Genomic DNA, 20,954 nt, shown 5'->3' with positions numbered 1-20,954 from the left:
CGGAGCTTATGTGTGAAACGTGGTAGCTGAGGTTGGAGGAACTGGGGTCGATGATGTTCCACCTCGGTGGTAAACGTTCTGAATGTATTTGTTGATGATACAGGGTCATCGGACTGGACGGCCATGAACGGCCTGACAGGAAGACAGCAATCCTTATAGCATTGGTCTTAAAGAACCCCCAAACCGGCTGATAGAACGGTGTATCAAAGTGCAGCAGGAACTTTATGGACTGGATGAGAATGACAACACTTTGGAGTGATGAACCGAAGACGTTAGGGTCGGGAGGTGGGAGATGCAGGGCTTGTCCCAAGGGAATGATCGGCATGGTAAAGTTGATATAACCTGCTGCTGTTTGGAGGACTCCAAAACATGGCGGACCGGCCTCCCGGTGCCCAAAGGGGGAAGAGGCGGCCTCCCGGTGCCCGAAGGGGGAAGAGGCGGCCTCCCGGTGCCCGAAGGGGGAAGAGGCGGCCTCCCGGTGCCCGAAGGGGGAAGAGGCGGCCTCCCGGTGCCCGAAGGGGGAAGAGGCGGCCTCCCGGTGTCCGAAGGGGGAAGAGGCGGCCTCCCGGTGCCCGAAGGGGGAAGAGGCGGCCTCCCGGTGCCCGAAGGGGGAAGAGGCGGCCTCCCGGTGCCCGAAGGGGGAAGAGGCGGCCTCCCGGTGCCCGAAGGGGGAAGAGGCGGCCTCCCGGTGCCCGAAGGGGGAAGAGGCGGCCTCCCGGTGCCCGAAGGGGGAAGAGACGGGAAGAGGCTGCATGAGGGAAGAGGCTGCATGAGGGAAGAGGCTGCATGAGGGAAGAGGCTGCATGAGGGAAGAGCGAAGAGGCTGCATGAGGGAAGAGCGAAGAGGCTGCATGAGGGAAGAGCGAAGAGGCTGCATGAGGGAAGAGCGAAGAGGCTGCATGAGGGAAGAGCGAAGAGGCTGCATGAACCTCACGGAAGGAGGAGACATGGCATCCCGGTGCCAGGGGGAAAAGGGGGGGGGGGGGGTTGACCAGAGAGGAGACATGGCATCCCGGTGCCAGGGGGAAAAGGGGGGGGGGGGGGGGTTGACCAGAAAGTAGACCTGGCATCCCGGTGCCGAGGGGGGAAATAAAGTAGACCTGGCATCCCGGTGCCGAGGGGGGAAATAAAGTAGACCTGGCATCCCGGTGCCGAGGGGGGAAATAAAGTAGACCTGGCATCCCGGTGCCGAGGGGGGAAAGTAGACCTGGCATCCCGGTGCCGAGGGGGGAAAGTAGACCTGGCATCCCGGTGCCGAGGGGGGAAAGTAGACCTGGCATCCCGGTGCCGAGGGGGGAAAGTAGACCTGGCATCCCGGTGCCGAGGGGGGAAAGTAGACCTGGCATCCCGGTGCCGAGGGGGGAAAAGTAGACCTGGCATCCCGGTGCCGAGGGGGGAAAGTAGACCTGGCATCCCGGTGCCGAGGGGAGAAAGACAGTCGACCTGGCATCCCGGTGCCGAGGGGGGAAAGAAAGTAGACCTGGCATCCCGGTGCCGAGGGGGGAAAGAAAGTAGACCTGGCATCCCGGTGCCGAGGGGGGAAGAAAGTAGACCTGGCATCCCAGTGCCGAGGAGAGAAGGGGGGAAAAGAAAGTAGACCTGGCATCCCGGTGCCGAAGGGGGAAAGAAAGTAGACCTGGCATCCCGGTGCCGAGGGGAGAAGGGGGGAAAGAAAGTCGACCTGGCATCCGGTGCCGAGGGGGGGTTAGAAAAGGGGGAAATAAGAGACCTGGCAACCCGGTGTCAGGAGAGCATGAGACAGAGGGGGGGGGCTCTGGTATCCCGGTGCCGAGGGGGAGGGGTTTGGAAATGGAGGGAATAGAAAGACCTGGCATCCCGGTGTCAGGGGGAGCATAAGAGAGGGAATGAGGTAGAGATGTTTAGTAAAAGGTAGTGTTCCATTGTTAGGGGGAAGGGCGAAAAGGAGATCTGGCATCCCGGTGCCTGAGGGAGAAATATTTAGTAAGGTAGAGTTCATGGTTAGGGGGAGGACGAGGAGGAGATCTGGCATCCCGGTGCCTGGGGGAGAGAGCATGAGGGGGTAGAGAGCGAGCATGAAAGAGGGGGCATGAAGAAGAGATTTGGTTTAATTTAGAAATAAATTAGAAAAAGTGAGGCCTAGTGATCCAGAAAGAGAAAATTGCAACCTTTCGCTGGATAAGAGCGGGGCCTGGCATGAACCCGGCGAGAGGGAGGGAGAAGGAGGAAGGGGGAGAAAGAGCGCGGGTGAGCGAGAGAGAGGGTAAAGGACGGGAGGAAAAGGAATGAGGCTGGAACCTGGCGACGGAAAGCCAGAGCTGAAACGCTAGAACCTGGCGACGTAAAGCCAGAGCTGAAACACTAGAACCTGACGACGTAAAGCCAGAGCTGAAACGCTAGAACCTGGCGACGTAAAGCTAGAGATGAAACGCTAGAACCTGGCGACGTAAAGCCAGAGATGAAACGCTGGAACCTGGCGACGTAAAGCCAGAGATGAAACGCTGGAACCTGGCGACGTAAAGCCAGAGGATAAAACGCCGGAACCTGGCGACGCGGTGCCCGAGGATGAAATGCCAGAGGATGAAATGCCGGAACGCCCGAGGATAAAATGCCGAAACGTGGCAACGCGGTGCCCGAGGATAAAATGCCGGAACGTGGCAACGCGGTGCCCGAGGATAAAATGCCGGAACGTGGCAACGCGGTGCCCGAGGATAAAATGCCGGAACGTGGCAACGTGGTGCCCGAGGATAAAATGCCGGAACGTGACGACGCGGTGCCAGAGGATAAAATGCCGGAACGTGGCAACGTGGTGCCTGAGGATAAAATGCCAGAACACCCGAGGATAAAATGACGGAACCCCCGAGGATAAAATGCGGGAACGTGGCAACGCGGTGCCCAAGGATGGAAACGTTAGAACCTGGTAAAGACTGTAACCGAAGCTATATGCTGGCAACTTTGAGTCAGGCCGAAACGCGGTAACGGGATGAAATGCTGGAACCTGACAACGCAGAGCTTGAGGATAAAACACTAGAACTTGGCAACGCAGTGCTCGAGGATAAAATGCTGGAACCTGGCACGCCAAGCCAGAGGATAAACCGCAGGAACCTGGCGACGTAGCCAGAGGATAAAACGCAGGAACCTGGCGACGCAGTGCCAGAGGATAAAACGCAGGAACCTGGCGACGCAGTGCCAGAGGATAAAACGCAGGAACCTGGCGACGCAGGAACCTGGCGACGCAGTGCCAGAGGATAAAACGCAGGAACCTGGCGACGCAGTGCCAGAGGATAAACCGCTAGAACCTGGCATCGCAGAGCCAGAGGATAAAACGCAGGAACCTGGCGACGCAGTGCCAGAGGATAAAAACACAGAACCTGGCAACGCAGTGCCAGAGGATAAACCGCAGGAACCTGGCAACGCAGTGCTAGAGGATAAAACGCAGAACCTGGCAACGCAGTGTCGGAGGATAAAACGCAGAACCTGCCGGAACGTGGCAACGCGATAAAACTATGTAACTTGGCGACACGGTGCCAGAAGATTAACGATGGGGAAGGAGCGGAGGTGGGAGAGATGATAGGGCAATTTTTTTTTTTTTTTTTTTTAAATATACGTTTTTATTATTATTTTATAATATTCACATGCACGTTGTATGTATTTATTTATTGTTATTTTGAGCGATGCGGGAGGGGTGAGCGAGTAAGGTGAATTAATTACTTGAAAGAGGTGAGAGAGTCTGGCTCCAAGGCTTGAGTGATGGGCAGCTCGGTGCGGGATGAAGGAGACAACGGAGGAGGAAGGAAACGACGGAGGAGAAAGGAGACGAGGGTGAGGATACTTTACCTGGAGGAGCCGCTCCTGCCCGCGAAAGTGGGCGGGGCAAAGCGCGCTCCGCAGTGGAACGAGAGTTAACGGGAATTGTGAGCGCAAAAGAGAAGTTTAAAACATGATTTGATGACGGTGCCGTGGTCTGGAGACCTGCCGCCGTCCACGCGGACGGTCAATGTAGAGAGAAATGACGAGCGCGTGCGGTGGGCGCTTAACGAGCGAGGCCGCGGGATGAGGCTGGGATGACCCGGGCGCTGGAAAGACCGGAGCGCTGGGAGGAGGGCACAGGACGCACGGTGATCTCAACACCGGACTAGCAGAAGTGATGCGAGGTGGGACGCCGGAGCCTGGCCGTGAGCGAGAGCTGAGCCTGTGAGAACAGCTGATGGGACCGGACCGGTCCTAGTGGGACACCAGTGGAGGATGGCCCGGTGTGGCTCGCCTGTGCTGGGCCGATGCATCGAAAGGAACGATGTCGAGTTGATCCATAGAAAGGTCGGGAACGAGTGTGTTTTCGAGCGAGGCTCCCGCCGCCATGGAGCGTGTGCACGAAAATCACGAACACAGGTGTGTGTGATCTGGATGATTAAGTAGTGTAGCCGCAGGAAGGGGCGTGGTCCTGCTCCCGAACTTAAGATAACAAACTTATCTCCATATTGTGTATTATTTTACAGTCAGAAGTTGGGTCTATATTTTATGTCGGCATAATCCCTCATTCGTCCAGGAGCGTTCCATAGTAGAAAAAGATTCAGTTGTATCATCTGGACTCTGGAGATTCGAAACATTTCGTTTTGGCAACAACAACAAAAACAGAGTCCAGACGACTACTTCTGTTGTTGCAGCACTTTAGTGCAGCTTCTATGAAGAAACTCTCACTATTATCAGGCGATTGGACATACTTTTTGCACTTGAGGCGTGTTGGGGTAATTTAAAAGCAAGACTAATTTGTTTTTTTTTAATCCTTCACTAAAAACATATTTATAAATGAGTCAATAAATGAATAACCGGGATAATCAACGTCACAATAAACCAAAACTTTGCGTGCAAATAAAGCAAGTTCGCTTAAGAAATAACCTTTATCCATGTCACGTTTTCTTCAGAAGGTTTGATTTCATAAAGTTAGTGACGGACCGGAGGACGTTCTGTCCGAGGTGAACGGAAAAGGAAACTAAGGATTACACAGTTTGTCGGCGGCGTCAGTAAGTCTCCTAAAACGCTCTCGTTTCTCGTCGCAGTAATCTTCGTTAATTAGTCGAGCCGGTGAGGACGGATTAAAGCTCGCCGCGGTGTCACCCCCCGGTCCCCACGCCGTGATGGAGCCTCCGTCTGAAGACTCCATCCTCCTGTTTATTATTTCATGCGTCTCCTCCCCGCGCACTTAGCAACGCCGGCGCTCTGTTAGCATCAGGTACGGCAATTAAGCTCCCCTGGCGACTAATGAGGTTTATTAAGCGCGATAAACCAGGACTTTAGCTGCTCGGGATGCATTATTTAGGTTTAGGACTTTCAGAATGCTGTCTGAGGAGGACACGGGAGAGATGTTCCCACACGACAAATCAAACGCACAGATTCCAGACCGTTGAAGTTTGTCCGTAAGGTTTATTTAGAGCTCCTGAACAAGGACATGAGGACACATTTACTCTGACGGCGTTAGTAGGCTGCGTTCACGTTCGTTAAATCGTCAAAAGTCGACGGACGGATGGATTGCCGCAAACAATCGACGTGGAAAGGCCCAGAAGAAACATCTGGAAGGAGAAACGTTCGCGCGCCGAATGTGCGAAACGTGGGCGGAAGCAGATAGAGAAATCGAACTTTTACTACATCGATTTGAGAGAAACGCACAGACATTTCTTTCCGGTCAAAAGATTGTCATTTTTCCAAGGACAAATTTTGCTTTAACTCTTTCCCTGCCAGAGTTTTCGATAAACGATCTTCTCAGCGCCACAGAAACCTTTGTGGCACAGGTTCGACCACATGTTGTACACCAAAAGACACGCCCACATCTCTACTTTCATTGACAAAAAATTCAAAAGGGATTGTACATTCACTTTTTTATAGGCATTTGCAAAAACATATTTCAAGCGTTTTGAGCAATGAAATCAAGTCTTCAGGATTATAATATGAGATCTACATGGTAAAAACAACAAGTATCTTTTTTTTCACATCTTCAAACTGGCACTGGGTCCTAGTGCACCCCGAGTTACGGCCTAAATGTGACCCGCATCGTGTGAAACGTCTGACTGTGGCAGGCAAAGAGTTAAAATAGGCCGTCCATCTGTCTGTTGTTTGTTTTGGTCGGCGTTGGCGCTTCTGCGACCGGTCTTAACTGAGCCAAAACGCAGACACGGAAAACGTACAAGATGAATTCTCACGAGTTTGCGATCTGACGGAAATATCACGGCAATCGTCCCCGGCGAATGGGTCGAAACATCCGCGCGGTCCGTCCTTCGGTTCGATTTCAAACCACAGGTGAACGCAGCCTACTCCGTTCAGGCAGTGGTGACGGAAGTGAACGGCGACTTTTCCACCGCACTATAAATATTTATACAATTCATCTCAAGCGCCCTCGTCAGCACATTTCCTCCATCTCACCTGTAGATTAGCCGTTGTATTCCAGCCGCGCTCTCCAGGTTTGGCCATTGTTCGTCGGAGCGAGGCGGCATCTCGACGGCGACACAAAGGTTCGTTTACATTCAGAAGATGTCAACATGTCTCCCATTGTCCGCTCGAGGCCGCGAAACGATGAGTCCATTATATTACAGCGACGACACAGCGCGGAGAAGGGTCTGTGGTCTGTGGTCGTTTATGTTACTGTAGGTTTCAGGCGACATCACAACGTCGTACAGACTGATCGGGTTCATCGAGACGGGGGAGGGGCAAATGTGTCTCGCAAACAAACAGAATTCCGATGTGTTTTGGATGAATGAAGCAGAATAATGGACCTTGTCTTAGATGCAGAAGGTCGGTTTAAACAAGTGTGTATTTTCTTATTCAATGATTATAGCGCTATGGCCGATTTCTGCTCCATAGGATTAAACAAAATTGCAAAGCTGGTCGCACTCATTTCCTTATATCACTTCATTGTCACTGGAAGTAAAGATGTGATGCGTCTGTTGATCGAGCTTGGACCACGATACAAGACATAAATGGAAAATACGCACATGTTACAAAATGTATGCTAGACAAGCTTCATGGTCCTGCTGTGTTCACCCATCCATCTCGTCTTCTGCTCAGTCGGTTCATGGGAAAAGCTGTCCAAAGGTCCATTTCTACGGCCTCTGGTCCACAAGGCCGGTTCTTCTTGGAGCTTGTCCGTTTGGTTTGGTTGCTGTGGGCTTGTATTTGTCTAAATTGTACCTGAATTATACTTTTCATTAAGTCGATCTCAGAAACTCTCCAAGTCTAAAGAGGAAACAGGAAACTAGTACAGTTTATCCTCAGCGCTTTATTTCACTTCTTTGTCCCTCTACGCCACGTTTGGCAGTGTCTCTGTGTATATTTGTTGGGTTTGGATCATGTTATAAACAGGAAACGGCTGATGCCAACATGTGCTAGCTTTGTTTTGATAAGTCCATCAGTTCATCATCAATGGAAATACATCAGTTTTTCCACAAAAGGTAGCGTTTGATGACCAATAATTACTTTCAGTGTCTATCTGCTGTTGCTCGCCCTCTCGCCTGAGTCTGTGTTCTCTCTCTTCGGTCGTTTGGCCGTTGCGGATCTGGAGTTGAAGAGAGTGCGACCGCTTTGGGGGGTCGTACCTTGCATGGCCCACTTTGTACCAATCTGAGTCAAAGCGAACCGGTAGAAACATGGTTTAAGCAGAGACTCCCAGACTTCCCTCTCCTCAGACACTTCCTGCTGCTCTGGTGGGGAATCCAGAGGTGCTCAGGGTGGGTCACTGACCGAACATATTTAATTAGTTTAATATAGTTTGGTAATCGTTATTTGCAGCAGGTGAAAGACTTTGAGTCCACATTCATGTATAGATAAAGGCTTCGTGTAGTGGGTCAATGAGTGCCTTCTGATTGTATTCACACAGGATTATGGACTGACAGAGCTCACAGCAGCTTCACTCGGTCAGGTTATTGACCCGTCAGGTTATTGAACCGTCCTGGTTTGCACTTGTTTGGGTGTTTTCCTCACAGAGCATCATCACAGAAGTTTGTTTTCTTGTAGTTAGCTCCACACTAAACCGTCTCCTTTCTCTCTTTCCCGGCTCGGACTTCTCTGCTCAAGTCAACTCTGTAAAGTTCTGTGTGAGTTGGCCCTCCGAATGCTGCAAAGGACTGTGAGATGATAAAAACACTATATTCTGATCAGAAATGAATACATGTAAATAAGAAATGTTTTGAGGACCGGATTAAATGTCTAGGGGGTGGATACGGCCCGTGGGCCTCATGTTTCACACCCCTGCCCTATAGCAATGCGTTCTGGAGCCACCTGCTGCTTCTCTTCCTGTGAAGGAGAAGCGGCTCTACTCTGAGCTCTTCACTGGGAGTAAACTCATTGCAGTTGCACAGTCTGTGATGTCACCTGAAACCATGGCAATAACACAATCTTTTTTACAAAGGAAAGACCATAAACCCAGAGAAGGTGGAGTACTGCCACCCTCCCACCAGGTTTCCCTTCTCCAGCTTCAGGTAGACCTTGTCCTCTTTGTCCAGAAACAGCAGGACTCCGTTTGTAGCTGCTTCGCGAGTCACGTCTTTGTCTCCAGCGAAGGCCGAGATCACGGGCTTCCCATTCAGCATCAGGTTCACCTGGAGGCAACAGAGGGTCACTACAGCCCAGCCTGTCACCAGCACCAAACACCAGAATATTAGAACTTCTTAGTACACAATAACCCAAAAGTACTACACGATTAACAAACACAAACTGAGATAATGAACAGAACGAAACACTTGTACTTTTATAATTAGTCATAGAAAGTATCTTTACCGCTCAGATCTGCTCGAACTACACACAACTGATCCAATCCAGGACTAAACCAGGACTAAACCAGGTCTAAACCAGGTCTAAATCAGGTCTAAACCAGGGCTAAACCAGGACTAAAATGGGTCTAAACCAGGACTAAAGTGGGTCTAAACCATGACTAAAATAGGTCTAAACCATGACTAAACAGGCTCGAAACCAGCTCTAAAATAGGTCTAAACCAGCTCTAAACCAGGACTAAACCAGGTACAAACCATGTCTAAACCAGTTCTGAACCAGGTCTAAACCAGGTCCAAACCAGCTCTAAACAAGCTCTAAAATAGGTCTAAACCAGCTCTAAACCAGATCTAAACCAGGACTAAACCAGGTACAAACCAGGTCTAAACCAGGTCCAAACCAGCTCTAAACAAGCTCTAAAATAGGTCTAAACCAGCTCAAAGCAGGACTAAACCAGGTCCAAAGTAGGTCTAAACCAGCTTTAAACCAGGTCGAAACCAGGTCTAAACCAGGGTCATTGCATTCATAGGCCACATGAACTCTCTCCTGGCAGAAATTAGAACTACATTTGTTTTTGTAAGTAAAAGACAAAAAACTGCCTGGAATGTGTTATTTATCATGCCAATTCAAAAAGACCCATTTCCTGCAGCTACAATCCATATGTTGAGAGTGTTTAACGCAGCATTCATTTACGCCTGTCTCAATATAGAAACAATGACAAGTGATGTGTGAGAGCCAAAGTACTGCACTTAACGCTCCTTTGTGCGTGTCGTGCGGTCGTGTCGTGCGGTCGTTCACCTGTATGGTCTGGCTCTGGTACACTTTGATCACGTGGAAGTTAAAACTGTACACTCCTTTCCTCGGGGACAGGAACACGGACTCGAACGTGAAGTAGTTTCCGATGTTCACCAGAATCTGAAAAGAGAAAACAAGATGGAGAATCCCGTATTTGCCCGGCGGCTACTGTCTGTAACGGATTCACTGTCCCTTGTAAAAGCAGTTTATTGGCACTGTTGGGTCTCACATCCAAATAGTACCCAGGCCCGACCCTCAACTTCAGTGATCAGACAAGAGCGGGCGTTCTCGAGGGATCCCGGATGGAAAAACCAGACCTCTCGTCTAAAACCTTCTCTCTGTGAGGCCAGATTGTGCAGTGTCTTGTCCCGTTGTCTAAGCTCGGGTCATATACCAGAGGCCGGGGAGATTGAGGGCTCTGTTCCTGCACTGCACGTTTCTGGACTGAGATGTTTCTCCAGGGATCTGCTGTAGCCACTCCTCCAGTTTGGGGGTCACTGCACCACTTTCTCCTCCACCTTCCACGACTTCGCCAGCTCTTCTCTGAGCCCTTGGCATTTCTGCAGTTTCTCCAGTTTCTCGTGTTCCTTTGTCTCGATGTTGGCGGCTTTCCTCTGCTGTTCATCCTCCACCACTATGTCCTGTTGCTTCGCCATTACCATTCTGTCCGTCTGTATCTGGACGTCCCACAGGATCTTGGCTCAATCCTTCTCTGGTGTGGTAGATCTGGGCCTCTCTGGTGCTCAGGGCCTGCTCCTGTGCTGCCATGATCGGGGCCTCTATGCTGTCCTTCAGACCGGCCCGCTCGAGACATTGTTCTGGTGGTACATCATATGTTTGTTTTCAGCCTGAGCTTGTGCGGTGCAGTGCTGTTTGTTCCTCTTTGCTTTTCTGGAGGATTTGTACCCTGATGGGATCATGTGGATTATTTTGTCTTTGTTCATCACCTGTGTGAGTTTATGCGACTAATTGCGTTTTCCCTTTTACTGTTATGCACCTAAACCTTTTATGCAAATTAAAGGTTCTAAATGCAATATTTGGCATTTCCACCTCCCGGTACTTATGCAATACTTCAAAATGCGCATCATGAATAAGGTGATGGAAACACAGTTGAATCATCTCTTGAAAGACGCCTTCACAAAGCCATAATGACATCAGCTCCTGCAGAAGGTTTAAAGCACCTGCCCTGAACATCCAGTGTCGTGTAACATGAATAAACAGGGCACAGGAGAGAATATTCTTTGGCGACAAACATGATGAAGCACTCTTTCCTCACAGTAAAGGGGTCCTGGGTTCAAATCAAATGCAGACTTTTTCTCTGGGAGTTTGATTGAAGTATCTCGAGCTCAGACTGTCACTGGACAGTCCGTGTTCAACATACTTTTATCAGGCTGATGTTCAGACACGTTCATAGCAACAGGCTGCACTTGACCCTCACCAATCAGATCATCAGATGTGCGCTCTGACAGCAGCACGAGCTCATTGTCATGTCATTCACACAGAGGCTCGCGCGCTGTGGACAGGTGCGCGTGACCAAGTGCCGAGGGCGAGGACGCACGAGCTTGTGAATCACTCATTCATTCATTCAACACATAAATACACATCATTATTATCATCATTCAACACATAAATACACATCATTATTATCACAGTCTGCGACACAAACGATCCACGTGAGTTTTTCTGACCTGGTCAAAGTAGATGATCCGGGTCTTGTTGCTCATCTCGCTGGGCTCGTGGTTGTTGCTCCGGACCGCGGAGAACGCCACTTTGGAGTTGGCGGCGCGCACGGAGATCCCGAGCGGGGAGGACGACTTCCAGTCCGTGGCCGGGTTTGAGTCACACACCACCAGACACTTTCCCTCCAGGACGATGGGCTCCGTTTCGTTCTGCGCCCGCAGCAGCTCGACCAGCGCGGCCAGGCTCAGCACGAGTAAGAGGCACTTCTCCATGGCTCTGTCCCCCGCTCCGGCACCGCACTGTCCCCCGCTCCTGTCCTGCACCGCACTGTCCCCTGGTCCTGCGCCGCACAGTCCCCCGGTCCTGTCCTGTCCCCGCACCTGCACCGCACTGTCCCCGCTCCGGCACCGCACTGTCCCCCGCTCCTATCCTGCACCGCACTGTCCCCTGGTCCTGCACCGCACTGTCCCCTGGTCCTGCACCGCACTGTCCCCTGGTCCTGCGCCGCACAGTCCCCCGCTCCTGTCCTGTCCCCGCACCTGCACCGCACTGTCCCCGCTCCGGCACCGCACTGTCCCCCGCTCCTATCCTGCACCGCACTGTCCCCTGGTCCTGCGCCGCACAGTCCCCCGCTCCTGTCCTGTCCCCGCACCTGCACCGCACTGTCCTCACTCCGGCACTGCACTGTCCCCTGGTCCTGTACCCGCTCCTACACCACACAGTCCCCGGCTCCTGTCTTGTCCCTGCTCCGGCACCGCACTGTCCCCGCTCCTGTCTTGTCCCCCCGCTCCTGTCCAGTCCCCGCTCCTGTCCAGTCCCCGCTCCTGCACCACACAGTCCACGCTCCTGGACCGCAGAAGGGGCTCAGATCCTCTCACCGGAGCAGCGCATGTCCAAATGACACATCCAAAAGTCCAAACTCCGATTACTTTCTGTCTTCAGCGCGTCTCATTTCACACGCGCGGAACGGTCCCATCACAAAAGCAAAACTGTGTGGACTTCGTGGACATTCGATGCAAACTGAGAAGAGCGCGGTCCATGTTAGTCCGGCCGCGGCTGATCCCGCAGTGAAGAGCGGAGCGCGCGCGGCATCCACTTTACGCACGCTCCGTGACACTTACACCTCCACTGAGTTCAGGACACGTTCTCTTACCATTTACACACAAAACAAAGCTGATTTATTATCAAGTTACAGTCGAGAACATTCAAAATAAAGACGTGTTTGTTCAATTATTCATCTAATTCCATAATTAAGGCAAACAATAATCAGAAAATCCTTCATTTTGGCCTGAAAAATTGCCAAAGTGAATCCAAATGACTAGCACTTGTTTCGATCTGATGGACAGTCCCATAAATGTCCATACAAGAGCATGTCCATACAAGAGCCACGTGGGATGCTACGTCAGAGGCTTTAGGAGCCCACAATGTACGTCATTTCAGAAATAAATACATACATGCATTAAAATAAATTTTAATGCAATCCATAGTTACAGTTTGCACCTCCCTCTCCACATTTCTTTTAAGACAATTATTAAACGGTCAAACAGACAAAAACGACAGAAAGAAGCCCAAAAACTGGACATTGATTAAACATATTTTACCAACAACAAATAAATCTATTATCAATCATTATTATTCTGTCTGTTCTGGCATTTTATATTTTAGCTCATTGCAGAATCTTTAAAGGAGACATATTCTGTCAAACCAATTCAATGAGTTTGATGATAATGTTTAAGCTTGTAACAACCGTGTTTCCACATCATTGAGTTACTCAAATTTGTATTTCTATTGTTTTTTGTCTTGTACTGTCCTGCAAATGAGAATCGAGGGCTCCGAAAAATGTCTGTTTTCCACTACCCCCTATCCCCGCCCCCATTCCTGTACTTAGTTATCAGATCATTAGAAAAATCAAGATTCTGCGATACGTAAAGACTGTGGTTTACATTAAATAAAAGGTGAAATGATGATCTATAGTTTAATGCTAAGAAAAAAGCCCAACATGTCTCCTTTAAGTCCTTTGCCTGACAAACAAAGCACTCTTTAACCGCCTTTTACACCGACAGTAAACGACAGAGGGCAGTTCGCCGGCTGCTGTTTATTTACCGCGTTTTTTTAGTCCGCTTTACACTTCGTATCCTTGGCGACCGTGAGGATCGATAGCAGCTCCTCCGCGCTGTACGAGGCCCGGACGCGAAACCCGAAGCGCATCCTCAAACTCCACGACCCGTTTTCTCTCCGCTCGAAGTCGGGGCGTCGTCAAAACACGTCCCGTCTAAATAGTGACGCGGGATGTACTTTGTCACCGTCGCCCTTGCGTCGCGCGAAGTCGATCGATGCCCGACGCCCTTCGCGTAGTCGCCGCCTCGTCCTGCCAAGAGTGTTGTTATTGCATTGTGTCTCCAGCAGGATGTAATTGTCAATGTCCAAAGTCAAAGTGTAGTAGTAGTAGTAGTAGTAGTAGTAGTAGTAGTAGTTAGTTCCACAAACCTTTCACGCTACTGTTAAAAGGTGTACTGTGTAACTTTTCTGGTGGAGGGTCTGCCTGCTTTCCCATGTTACCTGCTCGTTTCCATGGCGATGTTGTTTCGTTACACGGGATGGTCCGAAGTTTGACATTAAACCTGTATCTAAAGGATTTTTTCATTTTTCTTTTTTTTTTTCAATACAAAAACAAACTAAACAAAAAAACACTGGAAAAACTCACATTGGAAAAACTCGCCTCTCCACAGATCTGACCTGTAACTGTGCACTGTAACTACGGTCAACGTTCAGGGCCATTTCCGTGTATTGAATAAGCTGTAAATATAAAGTGTAAGTTGTATTTGATGCATGTTTTGGGCAGTTGCTGGTCTCCATAGTGATGTTTTTGCCTTTAATGTTCCACAGTAAAGCATTAGACATAGACATTTTGCACTTATTCAATTTTAGACGCTTTTTTACTCATTTCACAGCGATTTTTCTATGATTTTTCCGCCCTCAAGCCTGGCGACGTCACCCGCTCTTCTCGATGCAGACGGTCGAGTTTAATGCCATGCTGCGGAACTTTAACGCAATAACACAGCCACATCGAGACCCCCGTAAACGCACGTAGAGCGGCTTTAACGGGACGTACAGATGAACAACGCGTACTTCACAATGGACGTTTGGAGGGAATTCTGTTGGAAGAATGTGACCACTACTCACAGGGAGGGGCCGAGTGCTGGGGAAACTGTGGTTGCTAGGAGACCCACCATCGCTATGTATTCTGGGACTGTCCTGCACATAAATATTGGATGGGAATGAACACGGCGCTGCAGACTGTTTTTGATACCTCCGTCCCACTCGGGTTCAGGACCCGAGTCCTGGGCCTCAGAACCCCTGCATGGACGATATAGATGGATACCTTTGGGACATACTCAGGTTCAGGACTATGTACCTGGGCCTCAGAACCCCTGCATGGACGATATAGATGGATGCCTTTGGGACATACTGTACTTTCGGCGGCCCGTTAAAAGCTCATCACAAAAAAATGGATGACACAAACTGCACCGACAACTAAAGACTCTTTAAATTTAAAATAATCTGGACTAAATGGGACAGTTATATGGAAATGTATGTGCCTTAACTATTTTTTTTTTCTTTTTTTCTCCTTCTCTTTTTTTGGTCATTTTCACCCCCATATTTTCTCTTTTCTTTCAGTTTGGAAAAATAATAAATATATATGAATGGTTTGGCCTCAGAAGAAGCCTTGGCCGGCCCTCGTCTCGCTGAGGTCCTTGAGCGTCCAGCTGCTTCACACGCCGTCATAAAAAATACTTTAAAAGAGCTTTTGCTTTCGCATCATTTAACTTCCGTTTATCCTTCCGATTTCAGAAAAGTAACTGCGCTCCGAGTACCGCCCCCTTCGTGCGTTGCCTTGACTACTCCACGACAAGGCGCCGAGCTCACGTATGGAACGCCACCGGGCCGAGCGGGTGAGACGTTTCGAGGTTGTGCAATTTGATCGACCCGAGCACCGTCTTAACAATACAACGGGAACTCGTGCGATACGAATCCGCGCAATCCTGTCGTGTGTTTAACGGCGACATCTTATTTAAAATGTAATATTGAACATCACGATACTTCCTCGTCCTCGTTTGCCTTTCGTCCAGCTTTCTGCAAAGATAGTGTTCATTCATATTGTGCCCCATTTTTCTGAAATAAATAAGATCTAAAATCAGATCTTTGGGGATGCGTTTTTATGGTTGTCTTCTCGAGGTGTGCAAGGTGTAATAAGAGTAAAATAATAACGCAATAAAATCCCAGTGGAAATAAAGTCTCTACAGGATACGGATGACAAACTGCAGTGAGTATCTAAAATGGGATGATTCATAGCCGATTTGAGCAACATTAAAAAACAACTTCAAGTACCAGCAGGATTATTATTAGTCTAAATTAGCGCCGAACTGGGTCTGAAATGGCACGAAATCATCTTTATAACAGGTTTAAACAAGGACGATGCAAAGAAAAAGTTATAAATGTGGATGAAATGATTGGACTGCAGAAGAATCCCCAGCTGGAGGAGCCACCGCTTGAGAACCGCTGACCTCACTTAAAACAGAGCGTAATAAGAAAGTGAGAGACAAAGGCCGACGAGCTGCTTTGTCTCCCCGTCGCCAAAGGTAATTGTGATTTCAAAAATAGCCTTCACCTGAAACGCTTCTCTCCGCGGGATCGTTCTCGTCGTGAGCGTTCAGCCTCGTCCCTTTTGTCCCGCTGTAGGGTCCAAAGTGTGACAGAAAGTCCTCAGAATAACGTCTCAACTCAAAGATCGCACCGCAGAAACCCCAAAACAACTCAATCTGCCTTTTAGTGGGTTTAAAGTCAGTTTGATGCTCTTGTTTGTGACTCTTTCGGATGTTTTTACTGCGCTTAAACATGTGGAGGAATATGTAGTACGGGCTTGCATCGCCACACAGTGTTGGGAAAGTTCACTTTCTAGATGAACTAGTTCAGTTCATAGTTCATTATTTTGAACTAAGTTCACAGCTCCAAAAAATGAACTAGTTCAGTTCTTTTTTTCAATATTATGCTATAATGTTTCCAAATTATTTCCACAGCCCAAATACAACCACAGGCAGCAATTATTGTATTAGTTTAATGCTGAAACTATGTGTCAGATTTCATCTTCATATCCAATTTTGAATCCTTACACAGGATTTACATTCACATTGAAGGGACAGACTTCCCCCATGTGTTGCTGTCCATTCAGTCCGTAGTAGTAGTAGTAGTAGTAGTAGTAGTAGTAGTAGTAGTAGTAGTAGTAGTAGTAGTAGTAGTAGTAGTAGTAGTAGTAGTAGTAGTAGTAGTAGTTGCAGCTTTCAACCCCACAGTTAATTCTCAAAAACTTGAGGGAGAACTTGCTGGGCAAAGTTTGCACAGAAATGTTAGATTGTTCCCATCCTCACAACCTTATCATAAAACTCACGTAACTGGTCGTAGGGAGACTCCTTGTAACTGGTCGTAGGGCGACTCCTTGTAACTGGTCGTAGGGAGACTCCTTGTAACTGGTCGTTGGGAGACTCCTTGTAACTGGTCGTAGGGAGACTCCTTGTAACTGGTTGTAGGGCGACTCCTTGTAACTGGTCGTAGGGAGACTCCTTGTAACTGGTCGTAGGGCGACTCCTTGTAACTGGTCGTAGGGCGACTCCTTCTAACTGGTCGTAGGGCGACTCCTAGTAACTGGTCGTAGGGCGACTCCTTCTAACTGGTCGTAGGGAGACTCCTTGTAACTGGTCGTAGGGCGACTCCTTGTAACTGGTCGTAGGGCGACTCCTTGTAACTGGTTGTAGGGCGACTCCTTGTAACTGGTCGTAGGGCGACTCCTTGTAACTGGTTGTAGGGCGACTCCTTGTAACTGGTCGTAGGGAGACTCCTTGTAACTGGTCGTTGGGAGACTCCTTGTAACTGGTCGTAGGGCGACTCCTTGTAACTGGTCGTAGGGAGACTCCTTGTAACTGGTCGTAGGGAGACTCCTTGTAACTGGTCGTAGGGCGACTCCTTGTAACTGGTCGTAGGGCGACTCCTTCTAACTGGTCGTGGGGAGACTCCTTGTAACTGGTCGTAGGGCGACTCCTTCTAACTGGTCGTAGGGAGACTCCTTGTAACTGGTTGTAGGGCGACTCCTTGTAACTGGTCGTAGGGTGACTCCTTCTAACTGGTCGTAGGGAGACTCCTTGTAACTGGTCGTAGGGCGACTCCTTGTAACTGGTCGTAGGGCGACTCCTTGTAACTGGTTGTAGGGCGACTCCTTCTAACTGGTCGTAGGGAGACTCCTTGTAACTGGTCGTAGGGCGACTCCTTGTAACTGGTCGTAGGGCGACTCCTTGTAACTGGTCGTAGGGCGACTCCTTGTAACTGGTCGTAGGGAGACTCCTTGTAACTGGTCGTAGGGCGACTCCTTGTAACTGGTCGTAGGGCGACTCCTTGGAACTGGTTGTAGGGCGACTCCTTGGAACTGGTCGTAGGGCGACTCCTTGGAACTGGTCGTAGGGCGACTCCTTGGAACTGGTCGTAGGGCGACTCCTTGCTGCTCTGTTGCTGTCGCGTCCATGCTGCTTTTTGTTTTGATGCGCAGTGCGGTGCGACACTTGAAATCTCTTCAGAGCTCTCACACTTGCCAGGCTCTGGTCGGGCAACATAACAATGTTTTTTTCGCCTTGAAGTCTCTTGAAATCTGACACATTATTGAACGAAAAGAACGAAGGTGCCGTTCACAGACACCAGAAGAAACCTCAACCTAACCTAAATAACCACGCCCACAGTGACACGACGCAGATGGATGTTCGGTCAGGTTCATGAGTTGTTTGTGAGGTTGTTGGCACTAAAATTGTGTTGGAAGATCGAACACATTTGTCTGGGACCCTCTAGTGGCAGTGACAGAATCCCATCGTCCGCGAGGGTCGGTTGCCAAGCACGTCGCCGCCGCCGTGTTGGACTCACAAACCCTTTCCGGCGCCAGAGCTCTCGGTCCGTTTATCACCGAAACAATGACCACAGGAAAACAAACACTGACAATGTTGTTTTCGGCTGGGTTTATAGTCAACTTCCTCCTGAAACAAACGTCTCACAAACGTTTAGAAGATCAAAATATCAAGAGATTTTTTACAACACATTTTAAGTTTTCTTAACAATGAACTATCTTCCGTATTTCATGATATTACTATTTATACATCTAAATGATAGAAACAGGTTGATCAAAACTCTGCTGCTGGTCCTGTGATTTCATGATAGCAATTAGCAAGCAGTCGATTTTTCTTTTTTTTTTTTTATCGTCTACGCAACATTTGTCAAAGAATTGCACAGTGACACTGTAAGATGTTCCACAGATTAGAGTTGCATCGTTGCAGGTTTTTGCCTCTCCCTAGATCCAACCCGTACTTGAGCGGCTGGTGCCCCCTTCTCGTTGCCGTACGTAGACTATTTGTGCAAAGCAATAACATCTCCATGGAGACGAGTAACAAACACTCCATCAGGAAGGTTGGTTGAGTTTGTAGCGTCTTGGGACAGAACCATTCACCGCTCGGCTCCGGGTCCAGAGTTCTGCGACGTAACCCAAACATAACACACCTTTTCTGAATAAATAATGAATAAATATGACAGTCGCAGTGGTTCACAAAAAGTAACTCCAAAAACGTTGTGGCGCCGCAAAAAACTGCTCCTGGTTTATCGTCAGCGTTGTCTATTTTCCTCTGTAAAAGCTTTGGCTTTGGTTTGTGTCGGGCCCATTTGGCACTGGAAATGTTAACGCTAACGCTAATCTATGCTAGCTCCACTTAGCTAAGTCCGTCGGCTCAATGTGGTGGAAAAGCGGCGGTTTATCACGGGATCGAGTTGGCGTTTCTGTTTCGTCCGTCATCTCGCTGCCGAGTTTGGAAGCTCGCAGCGTCAAAGCGAACCGGTGGAAACGTGCCGATGCTGCTCCTTTAAGTTGTAAAAGGACCTGGTTGAGTCTGAAATAAAGGTTTAAGAGTCCGTACTTTATTTTTAGAGTTTGCATATTCACCTTGTTTGGCTGAAAGGTTAATCACAGTCATAAATGATGGAATTATGTGCATCAAATCAATGTAACACAAGCTTAATTATCAGTCTCTATCGGCTTCATTCACTTTAATGAGATGACGGATAAAACATCCACCGAGACGAAGCGGTGTTCACTCTCAGAACGTGGACGTCGGTGCAGAATGCGTTTGCCAGATTAGTGCTGCATTTGCATGTTCTCCTGATGAATCACAACTTCCTGTAGATTTAATTAAAATAGCTAAAGGAGAAAACGGCAACTTTCTGCTCCTCTGCGAGGGGTCTGTTCATTACCACGCCGCGGTTCACAAATACAAGCTGTTGTCTGATTGAAATGTCAGATGCACAAAGGCGCTGTAAAAAACAAATGTTAGTCTAATTCTGAGCTTTTTGAATGTAACACAACTGTAATGTACTGTCTGTGTCTGTAAATCGTACACGGATCCTAGAACTGAGCACAAAAGGTCAGCAAGGTCATTTTTACCATTACAAATGAAAAATATTCAGTTGTCGTCATCTGGACACTGTTGTTGTGTGTTGTGCTGCGACAGGAGTGTGTGTGTGTGTGTGGTCTGTCTGTCTGTCTGTCTGTCTGTGTGTGTGTGTGTGTGTGTTGTTTGTTGGTGTGTGATGTCTGTGATATGTGTGTGTGTGATGTGTGTGTTCTGTCTGTCTGTCTGTGTGTGTGTTTGTGTTGTGTGTTATGTCTGTCTGTGTGTGTGTTGTGTGTTCTGTCTGTGTGTGTGTGTGTTTGTGTGTTCTGTCTGTCTGTGTGTGTGTGTGTGTGTGTTGTGTGTTCTGTCTGTCTGTCTGTGTGTGTGTGTTGTGTGTTCTGTCTGTCTGTGTTTGTGTGTGTGTTGTGTGTTCTGTCTGTCTATGTGTCTGTTTGTGTGTTCTGTCTGTCTGTGTGTGTTTGTGGGTGTGTTTGTGTGTTGTGTGTTCTGTCTGTCTGTCTGTGTGTGTGTGTGTGTGTGTGTGTCTGTGTGTGTGTGTGTTTGTGTGTTCTGTCTGTCTGTGTGTGTGTGTGTGGGTGTGTTGTGTGTTCTGTCTGTCTGTCTGTCTGTGTGTGTGTGTGTGTGTTTGTGTGTGTGTTGTGTGTTCTGTCTGTCTGTGTGTGTTTGTGTGTGTGTTGTGTGTTCTGTCTGTCTATGTGTGTGTTTGTGTGGTCTGTCTGTGTGTGTTTGTGTGTTGTGTGTTCTGTCTGTCTGTGTGTGTGTGTGTGTGTGTGTGTTTGTGTGAGTGTGTGTGTGTGTGTCTGTGTGTGTGTGTGTGTGTGTGTTGTTTGTCCTCTGAAAACGTCCCTGGCCAAAGAAAAGTCTAATCTTACTTTTGTCGCGTCGTCCATGTTCGTCTTTAAAAACGGCGAGGACTCATAAAACATAAAAAATGAAATACATCTTTTACGACAAATGTAAAATTCTTTATTTACAACCGACAAGTGTTTCCGACGACTTACAAAAATAACGAAAATAGACAAATTGGTTTCACATTTGTCAATAAATTATGACATCTGTATCAGATCAATTCAGTTCAGAATAATAAATTCAGTTTGAGATGTTTTGATTAGTTTTTTGATTTTATATTCATTCATATTTAAATAACATTTTGAAAATTCTTCTTTAACTGTAAAAAAAAAATGCTTTCTCCCGATTTGAAGATTCATTTTCGTATTTCAAGCCAAATAATCTTGAAAACATTTATTTGTGAAG

At 48.5% G+C, this 20,954-nt stretch overlaps 1 protein-coding gene and 1 long non-coding RNA gene across 2 annotated transcripts in view; one reads left to right on the top strand and one right to left on the bottom strand.

Annotated features, from left to right (window-relative positions):
* LOC140362691 (uncharacterized) overlaps positions 1 to 20,954 on the top strand; it is a 573,302-nt gene that overhangs the window by 458,286 nt on the left and 94,062 nt on the right. The gene's annotated exons all lie outside the window — the stretch shown is intronic.
* On the bottom strand, positions 8,332 to 11,502 carry cbln4 (cerebellin 4 precursor). The gene is made up of 3 exons (XM_072448840.1): positions 11,217 to 11,502; positions 9,532 to 9,648; positions 8,332 to 8,564 (listed from the first exon to the last, which is right to left on the bottom strand). Exons 1-3 carry the CDS (start codon positions 11,478 to 11,480, stop codon positions 8,367 to 8,369), a joined length of 579 nt encoding a protein of 192 aa, XP_072304941.1. The 5' UTR covers positions 11,481 to 11,502; the 3' UTR covers positions 8,332 to 8,366.

Source organism: Eucyclogobius newberryi, unplaced genomic scaffold (genome assembly GCF_026437365.1).
Source record: "Eucyclogobius newberryi isolate DKJ021-1_F unplaced genomic scaffold, fEucNew1.0.hap1 SCAF_17, whole genome shotgun sequence".
NCBI classification, from domain to species: Eukaryota; Metazoa; Chordata; class Actinopteri; order Gobiiformes; family Gobiidae; genus Eucyclogobius; species Eucyclogobius newberryi.
Note: the sequence above shows the minus strand (reverse complement) of the source record. Positions and strands in the feature narration are given on the sequence as shown.

Coding starts and splice junctions, on each gene's coding strand:
- cbln4 (XM_072448840.1), bottom strand. CDS start 11,480: ATGGAGAAGTGCCTCTTACTCGTGCTGAGCCTGGCCGCGCTGGTCGAG. Junction 9,649..11,216: donor GGATCATCTACTTTGACCAG/GTCAGAAAAACT, acceptor TTCTCTTTTCAG/ATTCTGGTGAACATCGGAAA. Junction 8,565..9,531: donor ACCAGAGCCAGACCATACAG/GTGAACGACCGC, acceptor TGTTGCCTCCAG/GTGAACCTGATGCTGAATGG.